The 19,920-nt window shown below is 37.8% G+C and overlaps 6 protein-coding genes across 9 annotated transcripts; 4 read left to right on the top strand and 2 right to left on the bottom strand.

The window, feature by feature from the left end:
- Positions 1-1,023: 1,023 nt before the first annotated feature.
- On the top strand, positions 1,024-4,030 carry AGG3 (guanine nucleotide-binding protein subunit gamma). 2 transcript variants are annotated; one of them, NM_147870.4, is made up of 5 exons: positions 1,024-1,614; positions 2,950-3,002; positions 3,078-3,122; positions 3,223-3,267; positions 3,456-4,030. In NM_147870.4, exons 1-5 carry the CDS (start codon positions 1,420-1,422, stop codon positions 3,871-3,873), a joined length of 756 nt encoding a protein of 251 aa, NP_680175.2. In that variant the 5' UTR covers positions 1,024-1,419; the 3' UTR covers positions 3,874-4,030. The 2 variants fall into 2 exon arrangements, with proteins under 2 accessions (NP_680175.2, NP_001330927.1); NM_001343677.1 differs by lacking the exon at positions 1,024-1,614 and having other exon boundaries at positions 1,782-3,002; positions 3,456-4,010.
- Positions 4,031-7,150: 3,120 nt separating this feature from the next.
- On the top strand, positions 7,151-8,158 carry GER3 (germin 3). Its single transcript, NM_122070.3, has one exon. The coding sequence runs from the start codon at positions 7,237-7,239 to the stop codon at positions 7,870-7,872; it is 636 nt and encodes a 211-aa protein (NP_197563.1). The 5' UTR covers positions 7,151-7,236; the 3' UTR covers positions 7,873-8,158.
- A 19-nt stretch (positions 8,159-8,177) lies between these two features.
- Positions 8,178-10,134, top strand: UBQ4 (ubiquitin 4). 2 transcript variants are annotated; one of them, NM_001343676.1, is made up of 3 exons: positions 8,178-8,338; positions 8,724-8,804; positions 9,033-10,134. In NM_001343676.1, exons 2-3 carry the CDS (start codon positions 8,724-8,726, stop codon positions 9,870-9,872), a joined length of 921 nt encoding a protein of 306 aa, NP_001332370.1. In that variant the 5' UTR covers positions 8,178-8,338; the 3' UTR covers positions 9,873-10,134. The 2 variants fall into 2 exon arrangements, with proteins under 2 accessions (NP_001332370.1, NP_568397.1); NM_122069.4 differs by having other exon boundaries at positions 8,225-8,338; positions 8,724-10,117.
- Positions 10,135-10,191: 57 nt separating this feature from the next.
- Positions 10,192-14,576, bottom strand: AT5G20610 (EEIG1/EHBP1 protein amino-terminal domain protein). The gene is made up of 3 exons (NM_122068.3): positions 14,426-14,576; positions 11,593-14,018; positions 10,192-11,476 (listed from the first exon to the last, which is right to left on the bottom strand). The coding sequence occupies exons 2-3, from the start codon at positions 14,001-14,003 to the stop codon at positions 10,393-10,395; spliced, it is 3,495 nt and encodes a 1,164-aa protein (NP_197561.1). The 5' UTR covers positions 14,004-14,018; positions 14,426-14,576; the 3' UTR covers positions 10,192-10,392.
- A 577-nt stretch (positions 14,577-15,153) lies between these two features.
- Positions 15,154-17,009, top strand: AT5G20600 (ribosomal RNA processing-like protein). The gene has a single exon (NM_122067.4). The coding sequence runs from the start codon at positions 15,244-15,246 to the stop codon at positions 16,840-16,842; it is 1,599 nt and encodes a 532-aa protein (NP_197560.2). The 5' UTR covers positions 15,154-15,243; the 3' UTR covers positions 16,843-17,009.
- TBL5 (TRICHOME BIREFRINGENCE-LIKE 5) lies at positions 16,961-19,849 on the bottom strand (the record flags this gene model as incomplete). 2 transcript variants are annotated; one of them, NM_122066.4, is made up of 5 exons in its annotated part: positions 19,084-19,849; positions 18,473-18,665; positions 18,031-18,224; positions 17,680-17,838; positions 16,961-17,505 (listed from the first exon to the last, which is right to left on the bottom strand). In NM_122066.4, exons 1-5 carry the CDS (start codon positions 19,668-19,670, stop codon positions 17,181-17,183), a joined length of 1,458 nt encoding a protein of 485 aa, NP_197559.1. In that variant the 5' UTR covers positions 19,671-19,849. The 2 variants fall into 2 exon arrangements, with proteins under 2 accessions (NP_197559.1, NP_001331307.1); NM_001343675.1 differs by lacking the exon at positions 16,961-17,505 and having other exon boundaries at positions 17,676-17,838; positions 19,084-19,750.
- Positions 19,850-19,920: the final 71 nt, after the last annotated feature.

Raw genomic sequence — 19,920 nt, 5'->3', positions numbered from 1 at the left:
ATCTCAAGATTTTAAACTTTGTTAAGATATGGCTGAAACATTGCAGAAAACAAACTGGAATATTGATACATGAATTCAAAGTCTCAAATTGAAAACCTGCAACTACTCAAAGTCTCAAATCATTGATAAGAAAAAACTGTAACTCATTAAACACTTGCAACTCATGAAACCTACAACTCAACCTCCATCTTCACTATCTTTCAGTTATTGGAAAGAAGGTAGTGCTGCTTCGTATTCTTAAACCAAACCTTGCAGAAACCTGCAATTTCTCAAACCAAAACATGCAAATTAGTTCACCAAAACCTGCAATCTATAACTCAAAAAATTAAAAGCTGCAATTTTTCAAACCAAACCTGCAACTTCTTCACACAAAGATAACCTGAAAACGAATAAGGCAAAAAACCATAAGTAGTTGAGATGAAAGTCTATGTGAAACTCTTCGACACTTCTGTAGCTGCAGTATTAAACAACAGAAGCATAGATTTTTATCACACTAATGACTAAACCATATAAAAGCAAGCTAATCACTCCTTAATCGCAGTCTATAACCAAAAAAAGCACAGCTTTATTACACAAATCCCTAATTTAGATAGAAGCTGACCTTTACATCTAGAGCATTAACATCGAGATGATCTGCGATTAAGAATCGGAACCGAGAAGATTAGTATACCAGATCCAAGAACTCGATTCACCTGAAAATTAGAGAGTTTCCAAGCAATGTAAGTCAAAACATCGACATGATTAGAAACAATGATCAAGATAGAATCAGGAGAAGCTTTCACGCTTTTTTTGCTTTTTTTGTTAAAAACAATTAACCAATGATAAGGCACCACATCATCGTCTCTCATCTCTCTCAAAAACTCTCTCAAAAGAGACAGCTCTCTCTCTCTTTTAATCCATTTTGATTTATTTTTCAACTCTTTTTTAAGAGAACCAATAATGAGAACTCCATTTTGCATCTATTGAGATACTTTTAAGTGCTCATTGTTTTACCATCCAAAATCATAATCAAGATACTGTGTAAATTTAATGAATTAGTAAAAAAAAAAACATTATTGTCTTTAAAAAGTTGCATTAAATAAGAATTATTTTTTGTTGTTTAAATAAAAAGCCTAAAGATTAAAAATATAATTAAGGTTTTAAAAAAAACAGAGACACGGAGCCTTAAAAGGGGCAGAGGAAGGTAAGTAATAATCCTTGTCAGATGCTATAATTACTTCCTCTGCCACCCACCTCTCTCTCTTCCTCTCTACTACTACACACTCATCTCTCTCTCTTTCTCTTTTTCTTTCTTCTTTGCATTGTTTTTCTCACTCACTCGCCGCTTCCTCTTCTCTTCTTCTGGTTCACTTCTCTCCTAAGTAATAACACCACTGCATGTTTCTCTCTTGAGACACTCCAAACCATTTCTCTCCGAAAATGTCTGCTCCTTCTGGCGGTGGCGAAGGAGGAGGAAAAGAATCAGCTGCTGGTGGAGTGAGTTCATCGTCTCTTGCTCCGTCGTCTCTACCACCGCCTCGTCCTAAGTCTCCACCAGAGTATCCAGATTTGTACGGGAAACGCAGAGAGGCGGCGAGAGTTCAGATGCTCGAGAGAGAGATTGGTTTTCTCGAGGCAAGTCTCTCTCTCTCAATACTTTTATTTTATTACTACTACTACTACTATTTTAAAAACAGTCCTTTTCATTCTTATTTTATTCATAAAATCTGTGCCATTTTTGATTACTCTGAGGAAGTGTCCCAATATTTTGAATTTCATCACTCCTTTGTTTTTATTATTATTACTCTCTCTTTTTCAAAAAAAATTGGTACTAGTATTAGTTTCTGATTAGTAAATTAATTAATGCTAATTAACCTCTCTTGTATAACTAAATAATCCAGTTGTAGTACTATTTGATTTTTGGTTGTTGTGAGAAAAGAGTGTTAAAACTTGGTCCCTACTATATCCAGGTTGGTTTGGACTCTGGACCGTTGTGTTATGTTTTGACAGCAATTATAGAAACCCAAGACATTTAATTTATATTTGTTCTCTTTGATGCTCCCAAAAAGAATTATTAATTTCTGTCATCAGACACATTTCTCTATTTCTATATCTAATTAAATTCAAACTAGTACTATGATATGCCAACAAGGGCTTTAACCACTTAAACTAATGCATGTTTTCTTAATTGAAAATTAATTTGAATCATTTCTCTTAGTAATTTTTTTGTTAGTTGAGGGAGTTTCAACGGATCTATTCTTTAAAAACTAAATTAATTGGGTTCCTATGCTTTTCGTTAATCAGGATTTTTTTTGGGTTATAGAATATTGTTAGTAGTTACATTCTGTTTTAAAATTAAGGATACATAAAAAAAAAAAAGTAAAAAAAATGTTAAAGGTAAAAAAAAAAAATGTGATCATGTTGTAGTGTGAAGTGACCGATGAGACGCCCATTTACTCAGTTGTTTGCATCACTGAGGCCTAATGTGTTCGTGCATGTGTACTATGAAAGTGAGTGCTTAGTCAAAGAGAGTATTAAAGGGAAAAATACATAAAGATAAAGAAGAAAAGCATTAGAAGCAAAGTAGGGAAAGATCTAAAAAATATATTGAATTTGGTTAGCTTCCATTGCTGATTTTGTTTTGTTTTGCTTTGCCATATCAATCAATTTTTGTGAAAGCTTTTGTCTTTATTGCTATCTGCGTTTGAAAGGACCAATTCTTGGTCACCTTTTTCCTCATGTTGCTTTCTCATTTCCCCCTCTATGATTACTTTTTCTATAGTGCATATAATTGGTTGTAATTAAATTATTTTTTACACTGTATATGTTTAGTTTAATATGCAATTCTTGTTTTGTCCCATTAGTGTCTACTTAATTTAGATCTTCTCTTTTTTTAACCAAGCAAATACAATTTGGTTGATTAATGAAATGATGTTTCTTAACCAATATTTCGAATGTCGTTATGATCAGGGCGAAATTAAATTCATCGAAGGCGTACAACCGGCATCTAGATGCATCAAAGAGTGAGTGTTTTAAAAACATTCTATCAGTTTTTATCAGTTTGGTTTATTGATAAAAGAAATATTTTGTTGTGGCAGAGTCTCTGATTTTGTTGTTGCAAATTCTGACCCATTGATCCCTGCGTAAGCGTATTTCTAGTTCACTCAATGACTTCACACTTTTCTCGTACTTTGCCCGCTCTTACAATTCCGTTGTGCTGTTTTTGTCTTCTCATATAAATAGACAACGAAAAAGTCGAAGATCCTTCCGGTTCTGGAAGTGGCTCTGGTAAGCATTTAAATTGGAACATTATATTTTGAAAATATTTTATTTTCGCAATTTTATATAAAATTTGCATAAGACCTCAACTAGTAAGAAATGTTTTTAGCCAATGCTTTTAATCTTAGATTTTGCTAGAATTACTGATATGTGTAGCTATCTGAATAAAGTGATACTAATTAATTAACTCAATGCAGTGGCCCATGTTTGAGCCTGGTGAGTTTCTGCTGTTGCTGCCAATCCAAATGTTCGTGCCATCTGAGGAAACCCAAGTGCTGCAACTGTACATCTTGCAGCTGTATAGGGTCCAAATGCTGTGACGGGTCATGCTGCTCAAACATTTGTTGTTGCCCGAGACTAAGCTGCCCGAGCTGTTCATGCTTCCGAGGTTGCTGGTGTTCTTGTCCGGACATGTCTTGCTGCATTCCCAGCTGTTTCCGCAGTTGCAGTTGCACTCGACCGTCGTGTCTGAATAAAAAGAAGAGCTCATGCTGCAGCTGCAACTGCAAGATCAGATGGTCATCTTGTTTTAGTTGTCCCAAGGTACGACTTTGTTCTTGTTGTTTTTGCAATTGTAAAAATCTATGTTCTAATCCTTGTTGTTTAGCTTTCTAATTAAACTTTATTATTATTATAATCATTATAGCTGTTTCCTCTATTTTTTGTTCAAATTTTTTCTTAATCTCTTAAAGGAAGCAACACTTTCTTGATTTTGTAATAAAATTGTGAATATTTTTGTCTTTTTGTAAGTGATGAATGATGATTACTATCAACTATCAAGCGAGTCTGTCATGGGATATGTTTTTTTTTTTTGGGTTTTAGCCGTGGGATACTAATGTAAAGTATGTACACAAACTATGTGTAAAAAACGAAGAAAAAAGATACAAAGCAATCACACAACTCTGATGTTCGACCGGCTCAATAATAGGGAAAAAAAATTAGTGGCCTATCTTAGTATACGAGTTATATATGGACCATAATCACGTGTAAATTTCTCATTTTAATTGTTTAAAACACACCAATTTTTTTATTTGTTAATTTGCAGCGGATCATGTGTAAAACCACACTTTGCACATTGACTAGTAATTACGGCTTTAGTTCGAACAATAGCTACCCGGTGAAAGAAATTTTAGCAGATGTGAAATGTGGTGAAATATGGATAGAAATATAAATATATAGAAATATAGAATAGTTGTTATTATGTCAAGAATTTACAATCCATTTCGCAGTTAAAAATTCAAAAAAAAAATCATATACAGGTAAATAAAACGAGACATGTTCCTAGTGTCAGCATACAGCTCAATTTTCAAACTTTTCGTAATTTTGTTTCTTTACGAAACTCCATTTTCTTCAATAGCTAAGGTAAAATGGATAAAGGCAAGAAATGACTACAATTTGGTAATTAATTATGGATCAACCTGTAATTACTTGCATTTAAAGTTAGATAGGTTAAGCAATAAAATCGATTTCCTCACTGGGTTATAGTAGTAGTCTGAAATGAATCATAACTAAATGATAACAAGATAATTTATAGCCAAAATTTGACGAGATTCGTAGGACACAACTAGATACAAAATTGACGAAACATCTATAACAGAGATCCGACATAACATTCACTGCTTATATCCGATGGGTTTTAGAAAAAGATCTCAGAGATATTCGTAGGTATTAATTACTAAACTATATTCTTTTTTTGATAAAAGAAGTCAGAGAGAATAATTCAGCAGAGGGTAAAAAAATAGATTTTCATGGTGAAAAAGAAAAAAGATAGAGAGATAAATTCGTAGTCGTGTAATAATTGATCAAGGGTTTCTGGTTTTTGTACGGTACGGATCCAACTGAGGGATCAGAAGTCAGAAGTGAAGGTCTTTTCTACTTTTTCTTTTTTTCATCTTTCATAGTTTTTATTTGTGTGTTAATGTATTTGTAGAGGTCCCATTAAAGAGAGACTGAGGTGTTGTCCATGTCAAGAGTAAAATTAATAAAAAGAGGGGTTGAAAACGAAATTAGAGGAAGTTTAGGGTACAAAAAAGTGTCAGAGAGGGATGGTGTGGACCTCTCTGCAAAGAAAAATTATTAAATGCAATTTGTCAATGTAGCATATGGCTCGATGCATTATGTGAATTCTATACTCATCTCTTCTCTGACACTCTCCGCTTGTTGTCGCTGGTATTTATATCTTTCATGTTTCTATTATTTTCTTGGTACAAATAAAAGTTGACAGATCGATATGTATATCTTAATATTTAGATTAATCATGTTTTGGTTGATTAATTGTAATCTACATTTATAATATGCTAATGGTGGCTCTAATTGGATTTATAAAACGTTTTATTTTGCAACTTCTTTTGCTGTTGGGGTAACTTGGTATTGTTTTGTGTTTTTTGTTCACTTGTTTGCTTAGTTTTGTTTTACGTATGCATGTTTTCCTTTATGGGCTTTTTAGTTTTGGGCTTATCTTTTTAGACATTTAATCTGGGCTTCAAAGATCGAGTTCTTATGTTACCAATTTCAAGAAGCCTATATTGCATGGACCAAAGTTTTGGGCTAAACAAACACACAGGCTTTGATAACAGTACTAAAATCACAAGAAGCCCATGCTTGAATCAAGTTTTGACCATATTAGACTAGTGTTAGTTATAAGCTTGTTAGATGGTTTATCAAGTTGTTAATTAATAATTAGTTAGCTAGATTGAGCTTATTAAAGAATCACCTTGTATATAAAGCAGTGTACATTATAAGCTTTATTCTTTTATCCTCTTGTTATTGCTCTTGTGTTCTTGGAGAAGCTTCAATATTGTTGAAATTGTCATATGGTAGAATCAGATTTTTTAACAAATTAAATGTAAAAAAAAACAAGATGCTATAAAATGTAAAAAAAAAACAACAACCAAGTTTATCTTCTCCAAGAATTGTATTTAAAAATCCAAGACCCGAAACAATAACTTATTTTGCCTATACTGTAGACTGGATTTGGAGATAGTAAATGCCCTATGCTCGAGGGAACGTTAAAGAGCCACACGATTTTGAAAATTGCTGAGATGAGAGGATAAGTAAGTTGAGCAGAGGAGTCCAAATTAGAGAAGGGAAGAGACATGTTTGCTCTTTACCCAAAATTGGACCACACCAATCTCTTTTCTTCTCCATTCATATCTTCTTTACAAAAATATCTCATCAAAAAGAGGTTCCTTTTGGATAGTATGATCTTTGGGAGCTTCTAACAGCTTTTACCTTTCAAGATTATAATTCTTACTACGTTGTACATTATAGTTATCAGGATCGAAACCTTGAGGATAGTTTAAAACAATGATTTTATTTCTCTTAATGCTAAACTATTATGTAAATTTAGTACCATGCACACCAATTTTTTCGAATTATATATCCTCAAAAAATTATTCACAACGCATCTTTAATTAGTTTGTACTACGAATTGTTGCAATTTAAAAAGCACAAAAAAATTCTATATATAACGTCAATCCCGTTGCTTTCACAAGAGTTTACAAAGTCATTGTCGTACAGCGCTTCATTGGTAATGATGTTCAATAACCTTCCTTTGCTAAACGATTTTGACATGAATTTCATTCTCTCTTGATAAAGGTGACTTCCTAACTTTGGATAAAACTCTAAAAGTTTGAATGCAACAGGGTGATTAGTTTTACACTTGTGCCAGTAGAATAAAACTTTCTTAAGCATTTTTTACATCTTATTGAAAACGAACCATTTATCACCATTCTCCGAAACTGACAAAAATCTCTGACATGAAGCCCCATCAAGCCATGTGGGGTTTTTCCCACGTACGTACACCCAAAGTTCACATGCATGCAATGCTAAAAAAATAAGATGCCTCTAGATTGCTTCAAGACCATCCTCACGTTAACCATATCAATATCTTCTCAGTCTCTATATAAACCAGACTGCCTCTCTTTCTGCCTCATAACTTCAACAAAAGCTCTTATCTATAAAACATTCTAAAGAAAAATGAAGATGATAATCCAAATTTTCTTCATCATCTCCCTCATTTCAACCATCTCTTTTGCCTCTGTTCAAGACTTTTGTGTAGCTGACCCAAAGGGTCCTCAAAGCCCATCAGGTTACTCTTGCAAGAACCCTGACCAAGTCACCGAAAATGACTTTGCATTTACCGGCCTCGGCACAGCTGGAAACACTTCCAACATCATTAAAGCCGCAGTGACTCCAGCCTTTGCTCCTGCTTACGCAGGCATCAATGGCCTTGGCGTATCTCTGGCTCGTCTTGACTTAGCCGGTGGTGGTGTCATCCCTCTCCACACTCATCCTGGTGCTTCTGAGGTCCTTGTAGTCATTCAAGGCACCATTTGCGCCGGATTTATCTCCTCCGCCAACAAAGTTTACTTGAAGACTCTCAACAGAGGAGATTCTATGGTGTTTCCTCAAGGACTTCTTCATTTTCAGCTAAACTCTGGGAAAGGCCCTGCCTTGGCCTTTGTCGCATTCGGAAGCTCCTCCCCAGGGCTCCAAATTCTACCATTTGCTCTGTTTGCAAACGATTTGCCTTCAGAACTTGTTGAAGCCACAACGTTCCTTAGCGATGCAGAAGTTAAGAAGCTTAAGGGTGTGCTTGGGGGAACTAATTAAGCTTCTCTTAGTTTCATTGTTCATTTTTTTAAAAATGTGGTTGTGCGTTTTGTTATTTCGAGTTCCTTTAGCATTTTGAGTTTGTTTCTTCTAATGATTTGGTTTTTCTTTATGAGTTGTTATTGTTCTCAATGTTTCATTTTATAGTCTCTTTGGCTTCAAATTGTAATAACTAATAAGCATTATATTGCAGATTTCTAAGTAGCTTGTCAACTATATCTCGACATTTGCACTAATAAGCAACTATTTAGCCGATGTTCAAAAAAATTTAAAATAAATAATGTTTTGGGCCTTTGGGCCTTTTGGGCCAATTAATTAAAACTCGGTTTTGGTCACCATTATATAAGAAGGCTATTTTCTAGCGAAGTATTATCTTCTGCTCTGATTCTTCATCTCTCTCACAGAAAAAAGTAAAAAAAAACCTAGATCGCTCTTCACATCTCTTCGAACGATTCTCTCTTTCAAGGTACCTGTTTCTCTTATTGTTATTTCTATTTGATTTCGCGTCTGATCTCTCGTTTAGGTCTGTATGATGTCCTTGGATGATTGAATCGGGAAATTATTGATTCCGTTTCATCTATGCTTTTCTCGATTCTTTGATTTATGAGTTATCTCGATTTTATGATTTTAGGAATACTAAGATCTCTCAATTCGTAGTTCGTCAGGTTTTTATGTTTGTAGTGATCTTTGTTTTGATAAGAAGTAATATCGTCAATTTCTTGTTTGTTTGTGCAATTCTCATATAAGATTAGGGTTCTAGATCAGTTCTCTGGTTTGTTTTGATTTCTTATCACAGTTTCTAGTTTGGTTATTTTTGCTGATCGATTACTACTTGCTCTCTTCCTTCGCAGATGCAAATTTTCGTGAAAACACTCACTGGTAAGACCATCACTCTCGAGGTTGAGAGCTCTGACACCATCGACAATGTTAAGGCAAAGATCCAGGACAAGGAAGGCATTCCTCCTGACCAGCAAAGATTGATCTTCGCTGGTAAGCAGCTAGAAGATGGCCGCACCTTGGCTGATTACAACATCCAGAAAGAATCAACACTCCACTTGGTTCTCAGGTTAAGAGGTGGTATGCAGATCTTTGTCAAGACTCTGACTGGCAAAACCATTACCTTGGAGGTTGAAAGCTCTGACACTATTGACAACGTCAAGGCAAAGATCCAGGACAAGGAAGGAATCCCTCCGGACCAGCAAAGACTTATTTTCGCTGGTAAGCAGCTTGAAGATGGAAGGACTCTTGCTGACTACAATATCCAAAAGGAGTCTACTCTTCACCTTGTCCTTCGTCTCCGTGGTGGTATGCAAATCTTTGTGAAGACTCTGACGGGTAAAACAATCACCCTTGAGGTTGAGAGCTCAGACACCATTGACAATGTCAAAGCTAAGATCCAAGATAAAGAGGGAATCCCACCGGACCAGCAGAGGCTTATCTTTGCCGGTAAGCAGCTAGAGGATGGTCGCACTCTTGCTGATTACAACATCCAAAAAGAGTCAACCCTTCATTTGGTGCTTCGTCTGAGAGGTGGTATGCAGATTTTTGTGAAGACCTTAACTGGCAAGACTATCACTTTGGAGGTTGAGAGCTCAGACACAATCGATAATGTCAAGGCAAAGATTCAAGACAAGGAAGGGATTCCACCAGATCAGCAGAGACTCATATTTGCTGGAAAACAGCTTGAAGATGGACGCACACTCGCTGATTACAACATCCAAAAGGAGTCTACCCTCCATCTTGTGCTTCGTCTCCGTGGTGGTATGCAGATATTTGTGAAGACCCTTACCGGAAAAACCATTACTCTTGAGGTTGAGAGCTCAGACACAATTGATAATGTCAAGGCTAAGATTCAGGACAAGGAAGGGATCCCACCGGACCAACAGAGACTCATCTTCGCTGGGAAGCAGCTTGAGGATGGTCGGACTCTTGCAGATTACAACATCCAGAAGGAGTCGACTCTTCACTTGGTTCTTCGTCTTCGTGGTGGAAGCTTCTGAGCTTTTGTGATGTGATCAAAAGTGGTTGTTCGAGTCTCATGCACTTGGGAGGTGAGATCTTCACCTGGTTTGGTTTCTGCTTCGGTCTGCGGGAAAAACTTATCCTTATCGATGTTCTGAAGTTTCATTTTCTGTTTTCTTTTATTTTCTTATGAACCTTTGGTTGCTGTTTCAACTTTTAATAATAATCCAAGTGCATGTTAAAACATTCCGCTTTCTAGAAATTATTATTACCCTAATGTCCAATAATCATAGAGTAGCCATTATGATTTTTAGTCTAGTTTGAGTAATTGATTTCAGACATTAAAGTAGCCAAGTTCAAAGGATCTTGTTTGTTCCATTGATCTCTTAACTGTACCACAAACAGCGATTAGTTTGATCCGCAAAACCTAAAACTGCAAACACAATATAAACCACATGCAACATTTGAAGTGAATCTACACACAATCCACCACACCACATAACATTAACTTTACTTAGCATCAAAAATACAGAGCAGACACATGCTACTGCTTCAGTTTCATTTTGGCATTATTACATTCGGATTTCGAATGTGTGTGTTCGACTTTCCCATTTTCCCAAGCTCTTTCCATTTAGACCCAGAACCAGAGACACTCCACAACTTGTCACCAGGCTTTGCCGAACCCAATTTTGGTTTCATAAGAGGAAGCTTGTTGTTCCCTTTTCCCATTCCGTTAGCCATCAACCACCTTGAACCAGACTGCACCTGCTGCTGCTGAGTCGTGATTCCCCATGGCTTCTTATCTGTCTCGCTCTTCATACCGGTAAGATGTACCTCTGTGATTTTGTACTGAGGTATTCCTTGTTCCTCCATGGGTTTCTCTTCTTTCTTTGCATCACTCGCGTCCGCTTCCTCCTCTTCATCGGTTTTCTTCAGCTCTGAAACTGTGCTGTAGATTTTGGGCTTTGGAGGGACGAACAATCTCTCAACTTGGATAAGAGAAAGCATAGGAGCTCCTACTGGTTCGTAGTTCCTTAGTGGATCTCGAAGTTGCACCATTAGTGCTACGGTGAAGGTATTACCCAGTAAACCGCATTTCCTTCCTTTTTTTCCCTTTCTTTTCTCCCCTTTTGATCCTTTACGGATAAAGTTTAGTGGGTTTGCATGATGGGCAGCCAGAATTTTTGAAGTTCGCTCATTTATTTCGTCTTCATCGCCAATGTCCCCTGAATCTAACTTCATCCACTCATCAAGAGTCAAGGAGAGTCCCATTAAACCATCATCATCATCGTCCCCATCATCTTTTATGTCCAGAAGTTGTAAACCGGCAGCACCTTCTAGACCAACGCACCCGCTTTTCCCTTGAAAGGCTGAGATATCTCCAATAGATTGTGCAGTGATGTCCGAGGGTGCATCCTCATCTGACATTCCTGATTGTATTCTCAATCCTTCCAAAGAAAGTGCTTCAATCTGATCCATAGCCAAAGGAGCAAGATCTTCAAGTGATACATACTCCGAGTCAAAGTTATTGTTACCAGAGCTTGAACCAAACTTTTTTGGCTTAGCTGCAAATGATGTTCGTCTTTCACCTCCCCTCACAAAACCAGATGCATCACCAGATTCACGCTCTGATACATGATCCCTGTGTTGAGAAGATAAACCAAATACAACCAACTTGTAAGAAAAGCTGTTTTAAGCACAATTTTCACTTAAAACTCCCCACAAATCAAAACGAGCAATGATAAGAGTGATGCAAACCTGTCCCCAATGTCAATTGTAGGTGAAGTTTCCCACAACACCTCTTCCATGGTTTTCCCTGTTATATCGTCCAAAGGCATTACTTTATTTGCCTGCATCGAGAGCTTCTCAATTCCAGCAGTGGCTAGTTTTTGAAGTATCTCCATGATACCAGAGCCCATCTCAGCAGGCACCACCACTGGAGTTGACACTTGCATGATCAAGCTGCCTCCAGCTTTAGAGTTCCTGAACAGTAAGGGATTCATTGATCGCAAGAACCCTCCATTCTTTGTCTGCACAACTGGACCCAAGCCATCTCCAAGAGGAGGCAAATCAAATGGCTCCTTCACTGGAAAATCAGCTGGATGAAACGCATCACGACCATTGTGAGGCGGAGAGTTTTGAAATGTGTTTTCATTCATACCCCACTCACGCATCAGAGATTCTGTTTCCAAGCCTTCTAACATTTTGGCCCTGGGATGGCTAACTCTTGCTTGAGCTTCCAACTGGTACTCTTCTTCTATGTCATGAACAAGGGATGCCAGATCAAAACCTTCTTCAAAATCCGACTCATACTCGTTCGGAAAGTTTTCATCACATTCCAATTGGGGATCATCACCTTCAATACTAAAGTCAAACAAAGAACCTGCCGCTAGAGTTTCCATTTCAAACTCTCTTAACAGGCGCTCCCTTGGGGATTCAGGTTCACTCTCAGAACTTAGACCAAAAGGGCTGTGTTCAATACCTAGCATGTCTAAGAACTCACATGCCACAGATTCAGCCACATCTCTCGAACATGATGGCACTGTTTCCTTCATTGGTGTTATAAAATATTTATCTTTGTCTCCATGCTTTTTTCGATCTTCCTCGTCTTCTGACGCAGTAGCTTCCAACATTTCTACACTTTTCAAAGCTGATTCAAGATCTTTCATTATCATTTCTTTCAAGTCTTTCTCACCGTTCATTACCTCTTCAGCATCTTTAGGAACAACACTTTCCTCGTTCTTCGGAGAAATTTTGTTTCCCTCTTCTGGAGCCAACTCTTCTGTAACAATCTCAACAGCTTCCTCACTTCTAGCAATACTAGCTTCGCCAGTAATCATTAATTCCTCAAAAGGAACATCAGTTTCATTCCCATTTACCAAGGGCTCTTCTGGAGGCAAAATTTCTGTACCAACTTCGTCCCTTCCAGCAGTAGGAACTTCACCAGCTTTCTTTAATAGTTCAAAAGGAACATCAGTTTCATTACCGTTTACCAAGGGCTCTTCTAAAGGGAAATTTTCTGCACCAACTTCGTCACTTCCAGCAGTAGGAACTTCACCAGCTTTTTTTATTTCCTCAAAAGGAACAACAGTTTCATTCCCAGTTACCAACTCGCTTTGAAGTGCATTTGCATCTTCTTTTTCATGAGATATCGACTCAACAGGTTCAATGTGTTTAGTGACAACGTCAAATTCGAACTGAGACTCATTTGCAGGATCCACCTTCTCCTCATCAAATTTTTGATACAAAGTGTTTACAGAACTACCCAGGTCAGATTGTACAGCAGGCAAAATTTCATGAAGGTCTTTAATTTCCTCCATATTCTGGGACAAAGGATGTGATTCTCTGTTGACAATACTATGATCATAACGCCGAGACGCGGACTTTCCATTCCCTAGACTAGACTTTGCACTGATAGCTCTTGTCAACCCTGTGTTATTACTAGTTTGTTTTACATTTGACGAACTGCGGAAATTCTGAGTGCTACCAGATGAAGCAGGATTACGAGTATCACCAACAACAGTGTACCCAAAACTCATGCTTAAAGTAGCACCATTAGCCTTTCCAGACAACTGAAATGTCGTTGACCACTTACCAGAGCTTTTCTCATCCTGCAACTCCTCAAGTGTGAGAGGAAGCAATTTAGTGAGATCCATTCGATGTTTTCCCAAATCAATCTCAGGAGATCCAACCAGAGAGACATACAGCAAGAAATGCTTAGCTTCATACTTAGCTGAGTGATGCGGTCCACTTCTGCTTCCGTAGACCGAGCATGTATGTGTCAGCTTGTCCTTAAATTCAGCTCTTCCATTAGAAACTTTTGCAGGACGAGTGCTTAAAGATTCATCACGACGTTTCCAGTGCACAGTGAGAGAAAGATCCTGGAATATCGGTGGTAATCCTTCGATGGAATGGACTTGAGCAGAGAAACAACAATTGAATCGGCGGTTTCTGACATGATTAATAGCTCTGAGAGGCCAATTCCAAAACGATTTCTTCTCCTTAGGCTCAGCCAAGTTGCTACGACTCAATGGTTTCGTTGGAGTCTTATTAGAACCAGCAACTGAACCCCTAGGATTCTTGTTCACATACAGAGCTTCGCTTATTTTCTCAACCTCCTTCAACAATTTTTGGCTACTAGAAGATTCCTCACTGTTAACTTTACTCATCCTGGAACCAGAAATCTGCAGAAAGAATTTTGTCAGTATCAGAGAAGCAATCTAGCTCCACGCAACAACAGTTTCAAACAAAGTAATTGGAGTCTTCCTTGTACATAATCAATTGAGAGATAGAGATGTGAGCTTTGCTACAAGCTGGATGAGGTCCAATGACTAAAAACTCTCAACGAATCTCACGCCAAAAACATTTGTAATTCTCCAGCTTCTCACATGAATTTAAGCAAGCAAATTAAAATTAACGATTACAACAAGAAATTTTACACTACGGGTCATGTGAGATAGATCCATATCCAAAAAATGATCGGTGCTAATTTGGCCAGAAGATGACCAAACGAAGCAACCCAACATCACTGAGTTCAGGAAAAATCCGAGAAAAAACAAAGAAGATGGAGAATTGAAGAAGTAGAACTCACCGGCGTGAAAGGGCGACTAAAGAAAAGTCGTCTCTGTGGAAGCTTGGAATAAGATAAAAATGGTGGAGGAGCGCGTCAGAGACGAAGAACAGGAGAAAGAAAGAAAACTTTGTTTTATTCTTTTTTCATTTCTCTTCCTTTTGTTTTAAATTCATTTGAACTTTTTTTGTTTTTATCATATTCGTGAAGTTCTTATACTTTTCTCTATTTCATACAATTTGTCTACAAAGTTTATTTTAGTTATATATAACCCTCGTGTTCATTAATCTTTTATTTAATGTACAATAAATTGTATCTCTCAGATCCAATCTTATACCAATGACATAATTATAACTTGAATCACATAATTGAAAATTTTCTAGATCAAAGATTGGATACAAAGGATATTTCTCCATTAAATAAGTTAGGGTATAGTAAAGAAACCATCAAATATTACAATTACAAATTTGATGCAACGTCAATTTCTTTTTATGCCAAGAGAATATATTGAAAATTACGTTTGCATTTCAAAAGGATAAAGTGTATTTTAATCAAAGAAAAAATGTTCGTATTTCAAAAGGTTTTAAAACAAGAGCTATTTTCCAAAGAACTTTAATTATTTTGATTTTTATTTAAATTGTCCCAAAAATGATTTGGACAAAATTTTTTTTTTGTAAAGATAAGGGTTAAAATGTAAAAGACAAACAAAATGAAAGAAACAAAAGCTAAACCCTAATCCTTGTTACGTCCTTCTTTCTCTTTATCTCCCAACCTCTCCTACCCAGAATCTGCCGTCACCTTTTTTCGGTTTTTGCGTCTTCCTCAAAAATTCGATAACAATGGTGAAACGGAATCGAGTTCCGCCGGCAGAACAAGCATTACCCATCGAAGAAGATTGCAAATCGTTGATAAAAAAGCTTGCTTCGTGTAAGCAATCAATCCGCGACAGATCCTTGCGAACTGTTCTTCGTACTTGGCTCCCAGAACAAACTGAAATCTCCGATGAAGATATGAAGAAGCTATGGCAAGGAATCTTCTATTGTGTCTGGCACGCTGATAAGTCTCTTTACCAATCAGAACTTATTGATCGTCTCTCTTCTGCTCTTCAATCACTTCCTCTTCCTTTGTCTATCCATTACTTCACCGTCTTCTTGTTCACCATGCGTCGTGAGTGGTCTCGTATTGATCGGCTCAGGTTAGATAAGTTCTACCTATTGATTCGTAGGTTCTTGCACGGTTTCTTCTCACTTATTGATAGCAATTCATGGGATTTGGAATTCACTCGTCGTTTGATGGGTATTTTGTTCGACGGGACTTTACTTGCTGATGATAAGTTTCAAGGGAATGGTGTTAACTATCATATAACTTCTGCTTTTGTTGAAGAGCTTAGGCCGTTTCTTCCATTAAGGAAGGAGGTTTTGGAACTTCTTTTTGCTCCTTTTGTGAAGATTATGGGTGTTGTTAATGATAAGATTTTGGTGGGGAAGATTAAGAGTAATTTGTTTGATGAGTTACTGAAGATGGGGAAGAAGCTACTGATAATTAAACAATCTGGGGATGATGCAGTGCCTGAGGATGATGATGTTGTGGTTTTGGGATCTATTGCTTTGTCTATGGAGTTTGCAAAGAGGTTTTATGAGTTGGGTTCTTCTCCGGAGTGTCATCAGGGTAATAGGAAATTGATATTTGCTCTTCACAAGGAGTTTTTGCAGTTGGAGAAGGATATGTCGAGTTCTAGTATCGAAGTATCTATCGTAGAAGCTTCTCGTCCTGGCAACGATGAAGTTCCTGAATCGGTTCCTGTGTCTGAGTCTAATACAAATGTTGTTTCTAAGTCTAAGAAGATTGTTGCTAATGGGTCTTCTTCAAAGAAGAAGGGTTTGAAGAAATGTTCAAAGACTAAAAAAGACAGTGTCAAGAAAGGTGCTGTTATGGATAGTGTTGTCGATCTTGGTAACAAAGATGAATCCTTTGATGAGACTATGATATCAGATCTTCGACAGGAGTTTGAGAAGATTGCCTCTGAAATGAGTCCGTCAAAAAGTGAGGTTGCAAGTGTCTGTGACGTGGCAGAGCCTGTGTCCGTATCTAAAAAGACCAAGAAGAGGAAAAGAGAGAACAAAGGGGAAGAGCAAGTTAGTACTGTTAACAGAGATGCAGCAGAGACAAGCTTAGCTGGCCCGAGCAGTGAGAAGAGCTCAAAGAGAGTAAGATTCGCAATGAAGAACAATTTGGTGTGGAAGCCTCATTGCCCTCTACCTCCACAAGATTTGAGGTGTCCTCCGTCTGCTACACCAAGAGGAAGTGCTCTGAAGCAAGGAATCCCGGCCGGTCCAGTGAGGGAGTTGGCAAGTAGGAAGACGAAGAAGAAAGTGAAACCCGCTGCTCGTAGAGGAGTGAAGTCTATCAAGAATTTGAAGAAGAAATTGTCGCCATGAAAATGGAGTGTCAAGTCGTTTGTTGCTTTGCTGCTAGCTTTTCTCTAAATTTTCCCTTAAATTTTGTTGTAGTTTCAATTTTCAATACGTATTTGAGATTTTGTTTACTGATTTGACAATTATGAGAAAAATTGTTTGCCATTAAAAAACCCTGAAAATTTCATCCTGATTCCGTTTGTTCACACCTCTACATGAAAGTAACAAAAAACTACTTATCAGCTCCAAGGGCAATAAATTACACAAAATTTGACATCACTACTACAACAGTGAAGACTGGACTGGTCATTTGTTTCTGCTCTTCTCTTTCTATCTAATTTTGTTGATGTATGAGCTCAACTTTAAGAATGTGGTTGAAGGAGCAAAGATGCGTAGATAAGATGGTTCCAAACATCGGGAACTCCCGGCAGGCACCAGTGGCTGCAATCCTGTCGCCTTGTCGACACTTTCTTACCATCCGTGTTGGTCTTACCGTAGATTGATGGATGTCCGTCTTTGCGGAAATTAGTCAGCTTTGTCACGTTTAGAAGAATCACAGGAACTTGCATCTCCTTTATGGCTTCCTGGACTATCTTCATTTTCAAAGGATAGGAATCGATGATTGAACCCTTCTTCACAGGTTCTACCTCCCCGTTGCATGACCCTCCCGAGTCCCACTCACCTCCCCTGTTCAAGTCAGGACACAGAATACACGGAAGAACTTAACTCTTCTGTAAGAAAACCGCAGCAAAAGTAAATACTATGGGGGTGGCGTATAAAAAAAACAAATTTAATCTGAACCTAAGTGCTGAAACCGAAATGAACTCACTTTCGGGTGGTAAATAAAAGATCAGGGTTTACCGAAAATGGGCAGAGGAGTATCCGCGATAAAATACAAGCTGCTTTTTGGGATTCACATTCTGATCGATCCATTTTGCCCAAGTCTTCAACGACCTTCTGTATGCTTCAGTAGCATCAAATTTCGGGTAGATGTAGTCACCTTCTTTGTAGTAGTTTTTCCTGCACTAATTTTATTCACCAAGTCATTTGCCATTTACACAAGTACAATGGGATGCAACCACTAATATCAAGCTTTAAGATGATAAAATTCAGAAGATTTTGCAACTTTGATGAATTTGGGATTTGGAAATCCTCTGACTAAGTCAACATTTGTGAAGAAGAGTGATAAAGCAGAAAAGGAAAGAACCATACCCTCTGGCGGTCTTTCCATGAACCCACCAATGTCCAGTGTTAAAGACAAGAATGTCAGCTCGCTTCCATTTAGCATGTGACTTGTCAATGCGATCAATGGAAAGGGTCGGATTAGTATTTCCTTGAGCATTTGCTCTAACTCCTTCCCTCACAAGAAAATGTGACCTCACAAACTCTACTGTGCAATTATAATCCTGTCAGACATTATCAAACCCTTACGTTAATCAAGAGAAAAGGATGCACAAATATGTATACTTTTCTCAAACAAAAATGTGGCAATTAATACAACAAAATTAAAGGTTTTAAAAAGTGTTGCTGGGATTTCTAATAAAGTTTAGAGAATCCATAACTAATATGTTGCTTGTTCCAGTATCAAACCAGAATACCACAGTAAAAATTCAATCGAAAACACAGGCAATCATGAACAGAAGAGTGGACTTACTTCAAACTTGAATACAAAGTAGCCTCTCCCTTTTGTTATATTATGGCCATGAACCTCATACATTCTACTCTTATCCGATAAACCTTCTCGTAGAACGCAAAGCATTGATTCAAACTGGTTACGATTCATTGAATCTCCAACCAACATCAAACTTTTACCTCGTAGCTTCACCAAGAAGTCTGTAGCATTAAACCTATGATTGGAAAGTCAATAAGAACGGGATACATGCATTCTATGCACAAACAGAAATTACACATGATGTGTTCTGCGAACTGTATCATCTATAAAGTGTGACAGTAAATACATTGATCAAAGACTAACCGTTGATTACAACTCTTTTGTTTTATTGTAAAGAGAAAGAAGATTCTTTTACCTATACTAACAATTGTTCAAATACCCTTCGCTTCACAGTTCACAATCAGCTAATAGGAAAATTCGACTCATGTTCAACATTAGTTCACACTCTGTCCCTAACACTAGTTTAATGCTGATCAACATTTCTATGGATTGACAATAATGCTCAACATTGTACCATCGCCATAGCTGCAAATCAAGTATAACAATGGCGGTTTGAAACAGAGAATAGAGATAATACTAAAAGCACATCATACCGTGGAAGATCACAACCGTCAGGCTTCCATCTCCAATTAAGATAGTCAGAATCACGCCTCCCATTCCTCTGGCAATCAAAAGCATCGTCCACATAAGGACACGATCCAGGCTGATACAATGGATACTCATCATCGCCCTTAACCCACGATCCCTTGTACAAATCACAGCCTCTCATCTTCTCAATCACCGCATGTTCCACAGATTCTACGGAAACTTCACCGGGCGATTCTCCTCTACCTTCTTCCTCCTCCTCGGTTTTCTCCGTGTGCGAATCTTCCACATCTTTCAGTTTCAGCTCAGTCTCTACCGCGACGTCATCGCCTCCGCGGCGCGAATCTTCTACCTCCTTAGGATTCGTTTCCACGGTGACGTCACCATCGTGAGGCTCGATTTGAGGGAGGAGAGGCGTAGGAGGTGGTAGATCGACGGCGGGGAGAGGGATGTCGGCGGTGTGGTAAGGAGAGAGAGAAGGTTCGAGAGTGCGTCTAGTGAAGAAGAAGACGCTGCATAGGAAGATAACGATGAAGAGCGAAGTTGTCACAGTGTAGGAGACGATGGTTCGAGGGAAAGAAGAAGAAGTCGACATTGTGAAGCCACCACCACCATTGGAGCTACGAAGAACTCATCTCACCGTGAGATGCGACTTTGGTCAAATTATATGTGTTCAATCATTTTCTATGTTATTAAGGTAATAAATAACACAAATTCTCGTGAATTCACAAATGTTTTCTACCAAATCAGGTAAATTCTAAATTTCGAGTACTGTTTATATATATGTCTATACTAAATTTGGTCAATAAGTGAATGAAATGTATCAAAACTAAACTCTATGTACA

This window comes from Arabidopsis thaliana, chromosome 5 (assembly GCF_000001735.4).
Source record: "Arabidopsis thaliana chromosome 5, partial sequence".
Taxonomy (NCBI): domain Eukaryota; kingdom Viridiplantae; phylum Streptophyta; class Magnoliopsida; order Brassicales; family Brassicaceae; genus Arabidopsis; species Arabidopsis thaliana.
Note: the sequence above shows the minus strand (reverse complement) of the source record. Positions and strands in the feature narration are given on the sequence as shown.

What these genes read in the sequence shown, in the direction of transcription:
- AGG3 (NM_147870.4), top strand. Translation starts at nt 1,420, where the DNA reads ATGTCTGCTCCTTCTGGCGGTGGCGAAGGAGGAGGAAAAGAATCAGCT. An exon ending in TCTGACCCATTGATCCCTGC is followed by an intron (nt 3,123 to 3,222) that starts GTAAGCGTATTT and finishes TCATATAAATAG; the next exon opens with ACAACGAAAAAGTCGAAGAT. An exon ending in CGGTTCTGGAAGTGGCTCTG is followed by an intron (nt 3,268 to 3,455) that starts GTAAGCATTTAA and finishes AACTCAATGCAG; the next exon opens with TGGCCCATGTTTGAGCCTGG.
- GER3 (NM_122070.3), top strand. Translation starts at nt 7,237, where the DNA reads ATGAAGATGATAATCCAAATTTTCTTCATCATCTCCCTCATTTCAACC.
- AT5G20600 (NM_122067.4), top strand. Translation starts at nt 15,244, where the DNA reads ATGGTGAAACGGAATCGAGTTCCGCCGGCAGAACAAGCATTACCCATC.
- AT5G20610 (NM_122068.3), bottom strand. Translation starts at nt 14,003, where the DNA reads ATGAGTAAAGTTAACAGTGAGGAATCTTCTAGTAGCCAAAAATTGTTG. An exon ending in ACAATTGACATTGGGGACAG is followed by an intron (nt 11,477 to 11,592) that starts GTTTGCATCACT and finishes TTCTCAACACAG; the next exon opens with GGATCATGTATCAGAGCGTG.
- UBQ4 (NM_122069.4), top strand. Translation starts at nt 8,724, where the DNA reads ATGCAAATTTTCGTGAAAACACTCACTGGTAAGACCATCACTCTCGAG.